The sequence below is a fragment of the Portunus trituberculatus genome, chromosome 33, assembly GCF_017591435.1.
Source record: "Portunus trituberculatus isolate SZX2019 chromosome 33, ASM1759143v1, whole genome shotgun sequence".
Lineage (NCBI taxonomy): Eukaryota > Metazoa > Arthropoda > Malacostraca > Decapoda > Portunidae > Portunus > Portunus trituberculatus.
This window is the reverse complement of record NC_059287.1, coordinates 13,370,119-13,387,618: the sequence shown is the minus strand read 5'-3', so window position 1 is coordinate 13,387,618 and position 17,500 is coordinate 13,370,119. Positions and strand designations below refer to the sequence as shown.

The following is a 17,500-nucleotide window of genomic DNA, read 5'->3' as shown; positions in this document are numbered from 1 at the left end:
TCCCATTCAGTTAATGTTGTGTGTGTGCCGCCCACAGGCAAAGATGGGCGTGGAGCAGGGCGGCGTACGACGGGAGGACGGCTCGTGGGTGAAGGGCGAGGGCGGCCACAAACACGGATTCGAGCTGCTGGAGGAGCTGAAGAGCAAAGATGCCCTCACCGTGCCGGCCATCCTGGAGTACGCCGCCGCCAAGCACGGCACGGCGCCCTGCATGGGCACGCGGCAGCTGCTGGAGCGGCAGAAGATCCAAGAGAACGACAAGAAGTTGGAGAAGCTGCGGCTGGGCGAGTACAGCTACCTGTCCTACAAGGAGGTGCTGGACATGACCGACAAGTTCAGCGTGGGCATGAGGAACCTCGGCCTAGGCAGCGGCGACCGCGTGGCTATGTTCGCCGAGACGCGCGCCGAGTGGTTCATGGCGGCGGTGGGCTGCCTGAGGAACAACTCCAGTGTGGTGACGCTCTACACCAACCTGCCCAACGAGAGCATCGCCGAGAGCCTCAAGGAGACCGAGGTGCACACCGCCATCACCACGCACGACCTGCTGCCGCGCTTCTTTAAGATCGCTCCACAGTGCTCACACCTCAAGCGCATCATCGTCATCGAGGACCAGCTGGAGGGCGTGGGCTCCACCCTCGAGGCACCCGCATCCATACAGGTGGTGGCTTTCAAAGACGTACTCACAATGGAGGCCAGCGAAGACGCCAAGCCCCACGAAGCCCCCAAGCCCGACGACGTTGCCATCATCATGTACACCAGCGGCTCAACCAGCCTGCCCAAGGGCGTGGAGCTCAGCCACCGCAACATTTTCTCCGCCATCACGGCGTACTGTATCCAGGCAGACCTGGGCCTCGGGGACACCTACATCGCCTACCTGCCACTGGCCCACGTCATGGAGCTGGCCACCGAGACGGCCCTCATGGCCATGAACGTCACCATTGCCTACTCGTCGCCCTTCACGCTCACCAACAACAGCGCCAAGGTGATGAAGGGCACGCTGGGCGACGCGCGCGTGGCGCAGCCCACCTGCATGAGCGCCGTGCCCATCATCCTGGAGCGTATCATCAAGGGCGTGACGCAAGTCATCGAGAACCAGGGCTACATCAAGGCTAGGATATTCAAGGAGGCTCTCAAGTTCAAACAGCGGCAGGACAACCTGTCCTTCGCAGGGAAGGTCCTGGACATACTCATCTTTAACCGAGTGAAGGAGGAGCTGGGCGGGCAGTTGCGCATGCTGGTGGTGGGCGGCGCCCCGGTTTCGCCTGAGACCCACAACAAGATCCGTGCCATGTTTGGCTGCACGGTGCAGGTGGGCTACGGCGCCACGGAGACCAGCGCCTGCATCTGCAGCATGGACACCCACGACGCCCGCACGGGGCACTGTGGCCCGCCCAACCACGGCGTGGTGCTCACGCTGGAGGACTGGGCTGACGGCGGCTATCTCACAACGGACAAGCCCAACCCACGCGGCCAGATCGTGGTGGGCGGCCCCATGGTGTCCCGCGGCTACTTTCGCTCCCCAGAGAAGACCAACGAGGTGTTCTTCGAGCGGGACAACATGCGCTGGTTCCGCACGGGCGACATTGGCGAGGTGGACGAGACGGGCGTGCTGCGCGTCATCGACCGCAAGGTGGACCTCATCAAGCTGAGCAACGGCGAGTACGTGTCGCTGGGCAGCATCGAGAGCAAGCTGAAGACCCACTGCCTGGTGGACAGCATCTGTGTGTGCGCCAACCCCGGCGCCAAGAACGTGGTGGCCATCATGGTGCCGCACCCCGACCACATCAAGAAGATCGGCACCAAGCTGGGCCACCTGGAGGACGCCACCACCGCAGCCCTGTGCCAGGACCCGGCCGTGGCAGATGCCTTCGTGGAGGAGCTCAAGGCACACGGCAAGAAGCAAGGCCTTGGCCGCTGGGACCTGCCCGCCGCAGTCTTCCTCACGCCGGAACCCTGGACGCCGGAGTCTGGGCTGGTGACGGCGGCGCTCAAGGTGAAGCGCACGCCCATCAAGACACACTTTAAGGAGGACCTGGAGCGGCTGTACCGGAGGCTGGAGGAGCAGGACGCCCTGACGCCATGAGTGTTGCCACGTCAGGTAGTGGCGCCACTGCGGTCGCTGGCGCTGCGTCCCGCAAGGCCACTCGTCGCGCTCCTCACGCCCGCCTTGGAACTCGTTGCCGCGGTCATAAAGTTCACTATTAGGAAAGCCCGAGATCTCACGCAACTCACGAAACCAATCGACAAACGCGAGTAGCTCGTCCCGCCCCGAGGCGCCCACGACACCGCACCAGGTCGTCAGGTCATGAATTGGCTAACCACACCAAAACAGTCACTCGTTGCCGCTTAGCCTTCCCGTTACTGACGTCCACAGGAAACACTCGGGACACTGGCGGAACAAAGGCGTCTCTATCAAAATCTCAAGATGAGTTATACTTGGGTAGTGGAGGACGTGGGCTGTGCTCAACACACCCTCACCCCCACTAGCGAGGCTGGTGCGGAAAAAAAAGATAAAACGATACATTCTGGCCAACGTAACCGTGCTGGATTCCTTTCAATACGTGAATATTTTGTGGTAATGAATGGGAAATAAGTATCTACCATTTAGGAAATTGAAATTCCCGAATTATTTTTATACCCTCGCAAAGATCACACACACACACACACACACACACACACACACAAAAGAGAGTATTTTTGCAATCGCGAAAGATTTATTTCATGACATTACGTTTATTGATATCGGAGTTTATATTATTGTCGTAGAATATTTTAGCGTAGACTATACTATACATTATGGACAGTGAAGATGAACGAGGGTTTTCCCAAAGCCTGAGTGTCTTAAAGGTGCTGCACGTCCTGACCGCGTCCGTCTCGCCACACTGCAGGCAGCATTCAAACTCTGCAACGATTGCTTCCCTTCTCTCACGTGCCGTGAAGGGAAGCCCTGCGTGCCACGACCACCACCAACACAACCACTACCATCACCTCCTCCACCTACACCTCCACCTGCACCGCTTCTCCACTTAGTCAGGGCACGGCAAGCTTTGGGAGCAAGGCCACGCCGTTCTTGTTGTTGTCGTGGCAGCGGTAACGCCCACATGCACACTGGCCACGGAACAGACGATGCTTTCCATACTCGCTTTGAGTCTCGTGGCGCCGGTGGGCACACCAAGTACAAAATCTGTCACAAACTATTAATCAAAAGCATCCCCAGAAATACACCCGACTAACAAGTATCAGCTGTATTGTTCAATATATATATATATATATATATATATATATATATATATATATATATATATATATATATATATATATATATATATATATATATAGTTAGTGCATGTCCGCTTTGTTCCTTTCACAAGCAAATAAAACTGGAATGGAATAATGAAAATTCCTATTGGTTCTGTATATCCAAGGAAAAAATATTTTATTCAGCAAACTGTCAAAAAGTTTCACCGAAAACGGAAGCAAACGGGTAAAAATTTAATTAAAGTTTGGAGCAAACACGGAGGCAGAGTGTCGCGTCCACCGCGAGGCCCCGCGTGGCGCGCCGCCTCACCTGTGTCGCCCGTGTCACCTGTGTCACCTGTATCACCTGTCGCCTGGCCCGCCCACCAGCCCCGCCTCACGCTGGTCCCGCGGCGCCGCCCTCCACTCACCGCGTTATGCATTATTGTGTATGCACTGTTGTTCGCAGGATTCAGGCTGTGCCAGTCTCGCACACACACACACACACACACACACACACACACACACACACACACACACACACACACACACACACACACACACACACACACACACACACACAAACATACTGTCGATTTACATGGTAGAAAATTTCGTTTTGTGGCCGAGTGGCAAATACAGTCTGTTCATTTATAACTGATTAGTATGTAGGCTTATAACTGTTTGGCCGGGTGTAGCGAGGTGTAGGGGTATGTAGGACCGCTGGATGTCCGTCACGGTGCATCTGACACGGTGGTTAGTTCTTGGCTGTGTGACGCTGGACTGAGAGGACAATGTTTACAAGTTATTGATGTATATTATTATTACCTTTGTTGCCTTTTGTTTGACGTTGATGTATTGGAAAGTCTTATAACGGAAGAGATAGAGGAAGTGTGTGAGAGGAGAGAGAAAGAAAGAGAGGGAAAAATATTATCTGAAAGCCGTGTTATGTTATTGTCTTCCACTGTGTGTGTGTGTGTGTGTGTGTGTGTGTGTGTGTGTGTGTGTGTGTGTGTGTGTGTGTGTGTGTGTGTGTGTGTGTAAGGTGTTTTAGCCCCTGAACTTGCAAGAAAAATAAATAAAATCAAATGAAAACAACAAGGAGGAAGGAAGTGTGGTGGTGAAAACTTTATTTATTTACCGAGTTATTTATTTACACGAGGGCACGCTTAGAGTGGAAGAAAACGGGAAGTCACGCACAGAAAACGGTCCACAGTCACTGCCTTCTTTACTTGTGCGATTAGTGCCTTACTGATGACGAGAGAGAGAGAGAGAGAGAGAGAGAGAGAGAGAGAGAGAGAGATTTTCCTATCCTCTCTTCTATATCGTCATCTGCTTATTTTGCCGAGCTTGTTAACTATACCTACGGAATTCAATGGCTGTTACAAGATGTGGCTTCCTACACACACACACACACACACACACACACACACACACACACACACACACACACACACACACACACACACAAAGGCAAACGATCTTCTGGTTTCTCACTTTCTTCACAAAAATAGATAAACTGACTTGCATAATTCCTCCGGATTAGAAATATATGTTCTCACTTTAAAAAAAATCAATGTACCTTTGTTTTAATGACCTATTGTAGTAGTAGTAGTAGTAGTAGTAGTGGGTGGTTTTATTGTGTGTGTGTATTGTGTGTGTGCGCGCTCCAGGTAATGTAATGAGCAGCACAGGTGTTCACTTAACTTGGCTACGGGCGGATGTTATGATGATTATACAGCTCACACTCTTGTTATCAGTGTGTGTGTGTGTGTGTGTGTGTGTGTGTGTGTGTGTGTGTGTGTGTGTGTGTGTGTGTTTGTTTACAGTTACCAACAATGATATATCTCCTCCTCCTCCTCCTCCTCCTCCTCCTCCTCCTCCTCCTCCTCCTCCTCCTCCTCCTACTACTACTACTACTACTACTACTACTACTACTACTACTACTACTACTAGTACTACCACTACTACTACTATTACTATGCCTCTTTCCACAGCAGATAGTTTCATAAGTTATAAATGAAAAATACGAAAAAAAAAGGTGCAGATTTTTGCAACGAGACAAATATTTTTACGACCAATAATGGAAGAGTTCGCGGAAAAAGAGAACAGAAAAAAAAAATAAAAGAGAAAATGGAAAGAAAAAGAAAGATATTTTTTTTTATATAGTACGTACGCTTCCAGTTCCCCACGTGCGAGATATTAAACTTCACCCACCAATATATAGATAACTAAAACTAAAACAATAAACAAATTAACAGGCAATAAAGCACTTACATTGCAGTACACCTGAGTTCACCTGGCCTTCACCTGGGCGCCGCAACACTCACCTGGAGAAAGGAAAGGCGAGTTAATAAATACAATCAAGGCAGGTGAAAGGTAATAAAAGTGAGGTACAAAATAGTAATAAGGGAATAAGGTGAGTTGATGAGTATAATTAACACAGGTGAAAGGTAATAATTAAGATACAGAAGAGTAATAAAGGAATAAGATGAATTAATGAATATAATCAAAGCAGGTAAAAGGTAATAGCAATAAGGTACAGAGTAGTGGTAGGAATAGAAGTACTGGTTGTTAGTGTAATTCAGTAGTAATATAGTAGCAATTTCTGTAGTAATATCATTTTGAGATTTAATTATACTGTCAGTTATAATATGAGAAAACGATTGATAATTGAGAACAGGAATAATAGAAATGCAAGTATGATACAGAAACGATAAACTGTAACGTGTATGTAGAGTTTATGTGTCTCTTATTACGACGTTTTTAGTTGTAGTAGTAGTAGTAGTAGTAGTAGTAGTAGTAGTAGTAGTAGTAGTAGTAGTAGTAGTAGTAGTAGCCGTAGAAGTAGCAGTAACAGTAGTAGTAGTATCATTCTTTTCTTATTCTTATCGTACTTATTCTTCTTATTCCTATTATCCTCACTATTTCATCCTATCATCATTTTTCCTTCCTTCTTTCATCAGCAAATTTATCAGGACTCTTCTTTCTCTATTATCTTCTTGGCTTCCTCTCCCTCCTCTTATTTCACGTCCTTCAACTCCCTCTCATCTTCCTTGCATCTCCTCCTCCTCCTCTTCCATCTTTATTATCGTCAATATTCCGGCCTTCACTCGCTGCCTTCTCATCCCTGTCTCTCCAACTTCTTCTTTTATTCTTTAGTTTCGTATCTCATCGTTCCTCTCTGTATTTGAGTTTCCCTTTTCTCTATTTCATTTTTTTTTTCGTTTTTGCCTTTGAATTAAGTGTCTGTTTTTCTGTTCTTTTGTTTTGTCTATCTTTTTCTGTTCTCTCTTCTTCCTTTTTGTGTCCCTTTGTCTAGTTCTTTTGTTTATTTTCTTCCATTACGATATCATGTCATTATATATACAAATACTTTCATTAAACATTCATATTATCTATTATTATTACTATTATTACTATTATTCTATTTTCAAACACTCCAGTTATCATTATTTCTGCTTTTCTTCCTTCTTTCTATTGCCTGTTATCTTTCTATCGTCTGTTATCTTTCTGTTGTCTGTTTACCTAATACTTTCCTAATGTTCTTTACTTTTTACACAGTCTGTTAATTACAATGATGCTGAGTTATTTAAATTGTCTCTGTTTCCTCTATTCCTTCATTTACTATCTTTTTTTTTATCAATTCCCTGTCAATCATTATCTTTGTTTCCTATCCTCTTCCCTTCTTTAACCCTTTTGTCACCTGCTCCCTGTTAATTAACTTGTTTGCATTATCACGTATTTTTACTTTCCAATTACATACTGTTAAAAACTTCATTCAGCTTTGTTTCCACTTTCCTTCCGTCCTTTATTCTCCCTGTCACCTGTTCCTTCTCCTTCCCTGCCTGCATGACACACCTTTGCTTTCTAGTGATCCAATGTTAAATATTTCATACATTCCTATTTCTAATCTTCCTTTCTATTCCCCTTCCGTCCTTTATTCCTCCTCTCATCTGTTCCCTGTTTATTCCCCTACTTGCATGACACACCTTTGCTTGCTACACACTCGTCTTTTAATTACTGTGATGTTACGCAAACAATTCCATTACGTCGCCCACCGCTGCCTTTGTTTATCTGATTATCTGTCTGTCTGCGGCGTTGTAGCAGTTGCGAAACCAAATAATCAGTTAATTACTCTAATTAGGAGCCACACACCTGCTGGGTCTCCAAGGCGTTAATTATTCCAGCGTACCTGTGCCTGTGTGTGTTTGTGTGTGTGTGTGTGTGTGTGTGTGTGTGTGTGTGTGTGTGTGTGTGTGTGTGTGTGTGTGTGTGTGTGTGTGTGTGTGTGTGTGTGTGTACTAAGTTTCCAGTTGCTTCCTTCGTCGTGACTGTTTGTTTGTCTCTGTCTGTCTAACTCTCTCTCTCTCTCTCTCTCTCTCTCTCTCTCTCTCTCTGTGTGTGTGTGTGTGTGTGTGTGTGTGTGTGTGTGTGTGTGTGTGTGTGTGTGTGTGTGTGTTAGCGCATGCCTTCACTACGCTCCCTTGTTGTTGCAGGTGTGTGTGTGTGTGTGTGTGTGTGTGTGTGTGTGTGTATCAGTGCCCACCTGAGTCACCTGCCCTCACCCAGGTGGCGCCTCTTGCTACCTCAAGTCCCCTAACAAAGCCCAGTATTCATCCTAATTAAGGTGACCCGACAGGTGATCAATTTAGTCTTACCTGTTTGACTTTCCTTTAAATCTTTCCCTTTAAATTGTTCCCTTTCAAATTTTACTTTCCTTTGAGTTCATATTGGTCGTGTTTAAATCTTTTCTTTCAGTTACTATTCCTTTCTGTTTAAATTTCCTTTTATTTTATCCTTCCTTCCTTCCTTCCTTCTTTTCCTATGTTTTATTCTATTCTTTAAACCTTCCTTCTTTCGTAACTTCAATTTTGTCTTATATCTAAACATTATTTTCTTCCTAATCTCTGTTCTTTTTCCTTCTTTTCCTCCTTCCATTATCTCTTATCTTCCTTCCTTCATCCCTCGTAACTTTACTTCTGTCTATCCACCCTTCCCTTTCTCCTCCAAATTTCTCTTCCTTTCCTCGAGTTTCTTCCCTTAAGCTTCCCTCCGTATGTTCCCTTCAAGAAAATAATCTCACCTTCTTTACCTACTTCTCTCTTCCGTCCTTCCCTCCCTCCCTCCTTTTCTTTCTCTCCTTTATAAGAAAACGTAAAATTTTCTTCTTAACCTCTATTCTTCTTTTCTTCTATTTCTCCTTTCTAACTTCCATTATTCCTTTATCTTCCTTCCTTCATCTTTCGTAGTCTACTTTCATTCATCTTACCTTCCCTCCCTTCATCGATTTTTTCTCTCTCTCCTCCCGTTTCTTCTCTCCATCTGCTCCCTTCAAGAAAATAATCTCTCAGCTTCTTTACCTACTTCCCTCCCTCCCTCCCTGTCTCCTTCCCTCCTCTCTCCCTTATAAGAAAACATAACAATTCCTTCCTTCTTTCCTACCTCTAAAAAAACCTCTCTTACTTCCTGGTTTCTTCTCTTCCTTCCTTCCTTCCTTCCTTCTTTAAGATACATTTCATTTACCATCTTTCTTCTCTCTTTTTCTATTTTATCTCCCTCTTCGCTTTCTTCCCTCTCTCCCTCCCTTTTCTGATATGAGAAGATATGTGTTTTTTTCTTCTTTCTTTCTTCCCTCCCTTTCCTTCCTCTATCTCTTTACCTGCCTCTCCCTTATTCTGACCTCCATTTCCTTCTTTCTCTTCTCCCTCTCTCTCTTCTTCTCTTACCTCCCTCTTTCCTTCATCCATTCTCCCTTATCTCCTCCCTCCTTCCATTTCCCTTTCCTCTTCTCACTCCAGCATCTTCTTCTCTTTCCCCATTCCTTCTCCCCTATCTCCTCCTTCCTCTCCACTTCTTTACCTTACCTACCTCATCATTCTCCTCCTACTGTCTTCTTTCTTCTCTCCCTTCCTTTCTCCCTTTCTTTCTATCTCTTCTCTGTCTCCTCCACTTCACCTTACCTATCTCCCTCTCTCCTCTTACTGTCCTCCCCTTCCTTCTCCCTCCCCTTCTCCGTACCCTCTCCTCACACCCCGTCGTTTGCAGGGCACCACCTCCCACGAAGACGACTCAGGCATAATTTCTCTGCGTTCAGTGCGTTGCCAAGAGAAGCCATAAGGAGGTAGCGAGTCCGAGGCGACGCTGCGCTGTTTGTTCATTCTGAGTACGGGGAGACAAGACACACGAGGGCACAGAGAGGAAGGCATGGCAGTGTATTGTTTTGAAGCAATTTTGTCGTCTCTGTGGGATATTTAAGACTACTACTACTACTACTACTATTACTACTACTTCTATTGTTATTATTGTTTCTATTGTTATACTGCTATTTATCTCAGCATGGATGTAGAGATGGAATAAGTAAATTTCTTTCTTTGGAATTGTTTTCGAGAGAGGAAGGAAGGAGGGAAGGGAACAAGAGAAGGCAACAAGCAAATGTGAGGCGATTTTGGGAGGTAACGGAAGGAGAGAGGGAAGGAGGGAGGGAAAGAGGGAGAGGGGGATGCAACAGAGAGGAAGAGAGAGAAAGAGAAAGTGATTCGTTTTCTCTCTTGTCTCTTTCTCTCTTTAATTGTGTCTCTCACTGACCTACTCTTCCATTCTCTCTCTCTCTCTCTCTCTCTCTCTCTCTCTCTCTCTCTCTCTCTCTCTCTCTCTCATCCTACCTCTCTATCTTTCTCATACTAAAAGACTTGATTTTGGGGTACTTTAGCTTCTCTCTCTCTCTCTCTCTCTCTCTCTCTCTCTCTCTCTCTCTCTCTCTCTCTCTCTCCCTCTCTCTCTCACCCACGCATATTCCTGGAAGGCGTCCACACATCACGGCGCCTTAATGTCGTAACCTAATTACCGGAAAAAAATCACGATCCAACACACGCCCACACTAAGACCCCAGGAACGCCCCTAGTACTCCCCCAGTGACGCCCCCAGTGACGCCACCAGTACAACCCCAATGACGCCCCCCCAGTACGATCCCGGGAGAGGACTGGTTGAGGTCACCGCGCGGGTTAATTGGGTGTTTGGCACGGGGAGGTGACGCTGCGGCCAATCAGCCTTTGCGGTGCAGTGGCCGTGGGTCCTTAACCTGATCGCTTCGTGCAGGAGAGGTCTGGGTTTGGGAAAGGTGTCAGTCAGTCCTGCGTGTGTGTGTGTGTGTGTGTGTGTGGGAGGGGGGGGTTAGGTGTGGGAATGCAAGGGAAAGAGTGGATTGAGTTGGAAATATCTGGGGTTTTGTTATGAGTGAGTGCGTTAATTTAAGTTGTATTATTATTACTATTGTTGTTTTCATTGTTGTTACTATTGTTATTGGTGTCTTCGGAACGTTTGTAGAGTTTCATTAGTTGATTGGAGGGAATGCAACAGAGAAACACTGGACAGGAAATTGCCAGGTTTTTAAGAAATTATTTTAGTGATTATAATTATTTTCGTCTTTTTTTGTGTTTATATTAGAGTTATGTCCGCAGGTTTGTGGTAATACTCTCCCTGACCAAACCCAATCTTAACCTAACCTAACCTTAACCTTAACCTAACTTAACTCTAACCTAACCTAACTTAACCTACCCTAACCTAATGTAACCTAACCTAAGCTAATCTAACCTAACTTAACTTAATCTTAACCTTAACCCAACCTTAACAAAACCTAACCTAACCTAACTTAACCCAATCTTAACCTAACCTAACCTAACCTAATCTAACCAAACCTAACCTGGCCTAACATGAGCTAACCTAACCACACCTTACCTCACCAGATCACATCACCTTCCTTCCACCTTGCTATCAATACCAGCTCTCCTTAATAACGTCCCAAGCTCTCTTTAACGTCTCCAGCCACTCAAGCACCGCCACTCACCTCTCCTACCGCCTCTCTCTCACCTTTCCCTCCCCCTCTCCCTCGCCATCAGTCATCCCGCCTCAATGTCACGCGTCACCTGTCACCTTAGCGGGATGGAGCTCTGCCAGGTGTCTCGAGTACCTGAGCATACCTGGGAAGATACCTGACGATTTATTGCATGACAGGTAGAGGGACGCTTCTTATTTATCAGTTATTTATTGTGTTTTTTTTACAGAATGTGTTTCTCTCTTTTTTTTTTAGTGTTTGTGTTGAAATGGTTTATCTTTTTTCTGTTTTTCGTTTCCTTTTCGTGTGTTTCTCTTTGCTTTTCAGAATGTTTGTGTTTGAATGGTTTATCTTTTTTCTGTTTTCGTTTCCTTTTCGTTTGTGTGTTTGTGTTTTTTATTTTGTAATGTATGTGTGTGTTTATTGTATATTATGGTTTGTTGGTTGCATTTTATTTATTTATTTATTTTATTTGTTTATACCATGTGGGCTTTTCACGGGAATTTATGGGCTAAAGGGGATACTTTTTGGGGCTACCTCTATAAAGCCCACCCGCTAGGAAACAGTTGCCCCGAGTGAGGAAGCCCAACCTACACTCGGACCGTGGACAGGATTCGAACCCGTGCGCTTGGAGACCCCTCGGACCCCAAAGCACGCATGGTTCCATTGCCTTTGCGTCTGTATGTGTCTGTTTTTTTTTTTTTTTTTTTTTTTATGTAGGGAAGAGGACCGGCCAAGGGCAAAAAAAAAAAAAAAAAAAAAAAAAAAGACCCATTTGAGTGCTGGGTCTCTAAAAAGTGGAAAAGCGTCAGCCAAAATTTGCAGCATGTATCTACAAAAAGTTACGTATTTATCCTTTTATTTTCGACTTGCATGCTAATTCGTTTTATAATGTATGTGTACGATCGATTTTTTCTAATACCAAAATAGATGGCGTAAATATGCACGAGAGTCTAACGTGTAGAAAAAAAAAAAAAACTCACAGAAGGGAAGGAGCAGGAAGCCATCAGGCCTAAACGTGGCATTCCCGGTAGAGAAAAGTGCCTATCTATATCCACCTAGGAATACTTTTCTATGTACACAAGATTCTAACCAAGACAAGAAAACCATGCGTGCTTTGGGGTCCGAGTGGTCTCCAAGCGCATGGGTTCGAATCCTGTCCACGGTCCGAGTGTAGGTAGGGCTTCCTCACTCGGGGCAACGGTTTCCTAACGGGTGGGCTTTGAGACAGGAGGTACCCCAAAAAGTATCCCTTTAGCCCAGAAATTCCCGTGAAAAGCCCACATGGTAGAAATAAAAAAAAGAAAAGAAAAAAAAGGCCCACAAAAGAAGCTAGTCCTAAAAGGGAATAGTTAAAATGTATACTTAAAATTACAAAAAAAAAAAAAAAAAAAATCCTGAAATCTGATCATTTAGCTATTTTGTAATCATAACCATTAGACGAATCAAACAACCGTGACTCAAGCAACTCTCCCATAATGCAATGTGAGCCTAAAATAACCAAACATCACACAAACACTGCCACGCATCTACACTAAACTTTCTCACGGCATAATGTTTAACCCCTTCAGTTTTCATATTCATGTTACTTACTATTTGGTGATTTTGTACAGCTTCAGAAACTCATGTGAAGGATTAAAATAGTGAAGACTGTGGCCATTAACATTCTGACCTCCATAGATCCTTCCTAATGTTAATAAAATGGTCTAATTATACACAAATCTCAAGGTAAAAATGCGTACCAGAACTGATGGGGTTAAGAATATATTTAATTTCCTATAGTACTTTAGAAGACAAAACTGTCTATATATCATACAAATACTACCATACATATACAGTGAACATTATTACGATACTGCGTTTAGGAATACAATCTTAACTTCTTCAGCACCGGGACGCATTTTTACCGTGAGTTTTGGGTGTGATTAGACGACTTTACTGACAAAAGGACTGGTCTATGGACGTCAGAAGATTAATAGCCAGAGTCTTCACCATTTTAATCCCCTCATAAGTTTCTGAACGTAAATAAAATCACCAAATAGTAAGCAGAATGAATATGGAAACGCGTCATGGTACTGAAGGGATTACTACTATTTCTTTGTACCATTATGGAAGACAAGGCTTTGGTAGTGATGGGATGTACATAAAACATTCACTATCAAACATCTACAGTGAAGCATTATTACGTTATCATTTCCTGTATAAGTAATAGAAGACAAGGCTTAGCTACCGGAGGAGAGGGAAGGGGAGGGAAGCATGAGTCGGGATAGGGAGGGGCAGGGAGGGCGGTATCAGGGAGGAGGGGAGGGCGATGGAGATAAAAATAAAAGGGAAAAATGAATCCATGTGTTGGCAGGAGTGGGCGCAGCACGAGCCAACACTGTCTGGCGCCCTGTGTTCTATGGGCGAGGTCATTACAAGGGAGCACTGATAAAAACAGATAAAAAAAACACCTGAGTGGCAACAATGTTATCTCCACCTTATCGCATTCCTTATCTCCCGACAACTCTCGCTTCCTATTGAGTGTGCGAGTGTGAAGGCGTGTGATGTGGTCTGATGCGCCGGTCTCTTAGTTCTGGGAAGGAAGTGAGTCTCAGTGGTAGGTAAATAGAATAAACTCAGTGGTAAATGACTAAAATAAACCCAGTAATCATGTCAGTGCTGAGTCAACGGGTGAGGTGTGGTATACTTTGATTAGCATGTATTTTAGTGGAAGGAAGTGATTCAGAGAGTGGTAGATGAAGGAAGTGAGTGGTTCAAAGAGTAGTAGGTGAATAAAATAGACTTAGGTTGTCAGTGCTGAGTCAATATGTGAGGTGTGTTGAGATTTGATTAGCCTGCTTTTAGTGGAAGGAAGTGATTCTGAGAGTGGTAGATGAAGGAAGTGGTTCTGAAAATGGCAGATGAATAGAATAGACTCAGTAATTAGGTTGTCAGTGGCGAGCCAATAGGTGAGGGGGTGTTGTGATTTGATTCGCCTGTATTTTAGTCGAAGAAAGTGATTTTGAGAATGGTAGATGAAGGAAGTGGTTCAAAGAGTGGTAGGTGAATAGAATAGACTCCGTATTTAGGTTGTCAGTGGCGAGTCAATATGTGAGATGTGTTGTGTTTTGATTCATCTGTTTTTAGTGGAAGGAAGTGGTTCAGAAAACGATAGATGAAGAAATTCGTTCAGAGTTGGTAGGTGAATAGAATAAACTCATTATTAGTGGCTAGTCAGTAGGTGAGGGTGTGTTGTGGTTTGATTCACCTGTACTTTAGTAAAGAAAGTGGTTCTGAGAGTGATAGATGAATAGAACAGACTCCATGATTAGGTTCTTAACACTTTCAGTACTGGGACGCATTTTTATCATGAGTTTTGGCTACAATTAGACGATTTTATTTACAGTAGAAATGGTCCATGGAGGTGAGAATATTAATAGTTAGAGTCCTCACTGTTTTAATCCCCACATAAGTTTCTCAGGCTGTATAAAACCACCAAATAGTAACCAGAATGAATATTAAAACGTGTCATGGTACTGAAGACGTTAATGATGAGTCAGTAGGTGTAGATGTGTTAAGAATTGTTTCGTCTGTATTTTAGTGGAAGGAAGTGGTTCTCAGTGGTAGATCAATAGAATAGACTCAATAATCGCGTTGTTAGTATTAAGTTATTAAGATTTATAAGAGTTTCTGAGTTTCTGTAACGCCACAGCCAGGAAGGACCACCGACACACTGAAGTAGGCCAATAGAAAGTGCTTTACCATTTTTTAACAATTACCAGACTAACGCAGACACCTTGAAATCCCCAACAACTTCCATAATGACACCAAGGAAATACTAGTGAAGATACCTATACCCCACCACAGCCTCTCAAACTATCACAACTATCACTGAAAGCAAGAAAACACCCTTGAAGAAAGACTTAAACCATCACTAACATCATAAAGACTTCCACTACCACTATCATGAAAAACACTCTTGGAATTCCGTAGAGTGAGTTAAACCATCAGTAAAACACTTTCAAACACACAATAACTTCCACTTGATCCTTACTTATCTCATGAAAACACCAGTGAAGATAACTTTACCACTACAGTCCTTCCAACTACCACTGACAGCAGGAGAACACCCTTGAAAAAAACTGTTAAACCACCACTAGCATCAAAAAGACTCTCACTAACACAATGAAAACTCCCTTGGAATTCCATACAGCTTGTCGAACCATCAGTAAAACACCATCAAATACACAATAACCTCCGCTAGAGCCTACATCCATTAAACCATCATAAAAACACCCTTGGAATTTCGCAGAGTGAGTTAAACCATCAATAAAATACCACCAAATACACAATAATTTCCACTAGAGTCTTAACTTATCTCTGGTATCAAGAAAATACCCTTCAAAAAAGACTTAAACCACCGCTAGCATTAAAAAAGACTCACTAACACAATGAAAACTACCTTGGGATTCCATACAGCTAGTCAAACCATCAGTAAAACAGTCTCAAATACACAATAACCTCCACTAGAGCCTTACTTATCACCGACATCATGAAAACACATGCTAGTCAAACCATCAGTAAAACAGTCTCAAATGCACAATAACTTCCACTAGTCTTAACTTATCGCCGGCACCATGAAAACACCCTTGAAAACTCCCCAAAGACTGCTAAATAATCACTGACACCAAGAAAAACGCCCTTGAAAACCACACACAGAGTTGGAGGGAAGAATGTGCCATATTTTCCTCCATCTCTTCCTACCTTTCTTCACTTCCTTCCTTCCTTTCATCGTTATTTTCCCTCGTCAGCCTCCAAAGGGACAGCTTGACGGGAAGAACGTGGGAAAAAAAGACAAAACACTTGGCACTCTTAGAATGTTTTGGCACCATTCTCATCCCAGCGTCCCTCCCTCCACCTTACTGTTAATGCCACCACCACCACCACCACCACCACTACCACTACCTGTCTCATTAACACCTGAAATGATTAATGCATTGTTGTGTTAGTGATAATATTTTCCACTTATTTATATCTTCTATGGTTTATTCATTGCCAGTTATTAATTCTGTCTTCTCTTCATTTGTTCCTTATTCCTTTTACAATACTTTCATCACTTCCCTTCTCTTTCTATTCTTTATTTTTTATCATCCTCTCTTTCTCCTCTCTATTTGTCTCCTTATCCTTTTTCCTCTTCTTCTATTCCTCCTCCTTGCTTGTATTCTTGTAGTAGTAAGAGTAGTAGTAGTAGTAGTAGTAGTAGTAGTAGTAGTAGTAGTAGTAGTAGTAGTAGTAGTAGTAGTAGTAGTAGTAGTAGTAGTAGTAGTAGTAATAGTAGCATTATTATTATTACTATTAACATTATTATTATTATTATTATTATTATTATTATTATTATTATTATTATTAGTAGTAGTAGTAGTAGTAGTAGTAGTAGAAGTAGTAGTAGTAATAGCAGTACCAGTAGCAGTAGTAGTAGAAGTCGAAGTAGAAGTAGAAGCAGAAGAAGGAGAAGGAAGGGAAGGAGAAGAAAGAAGAGAAGAAGAAGAAGAAGAAGAAGAAGAAGAAGAAGAAGAAGAAGAAGAAGAAGAAGAAGAAGAAGAAGAAGAAGAAGAAGAAGAAGAAGAAAAAGAAGAAGACAAGAAAGGAAAACAATATAACAACGAAAGTATTATCATTATCAGTAGCAAAAGCACCACCACCACCACCACCACCACCACCACCACCACCACCACCACCAATACAACACCAACACCAAAACAAAAACAAAACCCCCAAAAGACAACAGTACCAATCACCAACCAGCAAAAGTAAAACACACACACACACACACACACACACACACACACACACACACACACACACACACACACACACACACACAGCCCAGCCAAGCAAACAAACCAAACAAAAGAGGCTCGTGCAAGTAATCCCGCAGAATCACATCACGTCAGAATCAACTTAAGGCGTCGGGAAATAACATCACTGAGGATCGTGGTGAGGGAAAACTATCCGAAACCTATAAAGAGGATCCAAGACGATACTGCTTGGGAACCTCCACCACCACCACCACCACCACCATCACCACCACCACCAGCTGATCGACCGAGACACGCCAAGCAGGGACATCAGCAGGAGGAGAAGAAGCAGGAGGAGGAGGAGGAAGAGGAGGAAGAAGAGGAGGCGGAGGAGGAGGAGGAGGAGGAGGAGGAGGAGGAGGAGGAGGAGGAGGAGGAGGAGGAGGAGGAGGAGGAGGAGGAGGATATCAAGTTTGAAGTGCCTATGTTCAATAATGTGTTGCGATGAGAGAGAGAGAGAGAGAGAGAGAGAGAGAGAGAGAGAGAGAGAGAGAGAGTAGTAAGAAGCTCTTCATTATGTAACCCTGCCACTAGGGGGGACGTGCGGACATGGTAACACTGTCATTAGATGAAACTCTCGTCGCTGATT

General features: G+C 44.0%; 2 protein-coding genes and 1 long non-coding RNA gene across 4 annotated transcripts in view; 2 read left to right on the top strand and 1 right to left on the bottom strand.

Annotated features, from left to right (window-relative positions):
* The window catches only part of LOC123512368, a 17,887-nt gene extending 13,073 nt beyond the window's left edge, over positions 1-4,814 (top strand). The window contains exon 2 of the long non-coding RNA XR_006677075.1: positions 4,500-4,814. This is a non-coding gene — a long non-coding RNA (uncharacterized LOC123512368). The remainder of the gene's footprint in view (positions 1-4,499) is intronic.
* Positions 1-4,814, top strand: part of LOC123512367 (long-chain-fatty-acid--CoA ligase 4-like) — a 17,414-nt gene extending 12,600 nt beyond the window's left edge. For both annotated transcript variants that reach the window (XM_045268733.1, XM_045268734.1), the window contains exon 3: positions 38-4,814. In XM_045268733.1, coding sequence (XP_045124668.1) covers positions 44-2,083 — 2,040 coding nt within the window. In that variant the 5' untranslated portion in view covers positions 38-43 and the 3' untranslated portion in view covers positions 2,084-4,814. The remainder of the gene's footprint in view (positions 1-37) is intronic.
* Positions 1-17,500, bottom strand: part of LOC123512315 (neuroligin-1-like) — a 151,826-nt gene that overhangs the window by 109,082 nt on the left and 25,244 nt on the right. The gene's annotated exons all lie outside the window — the stretch shown is intronic.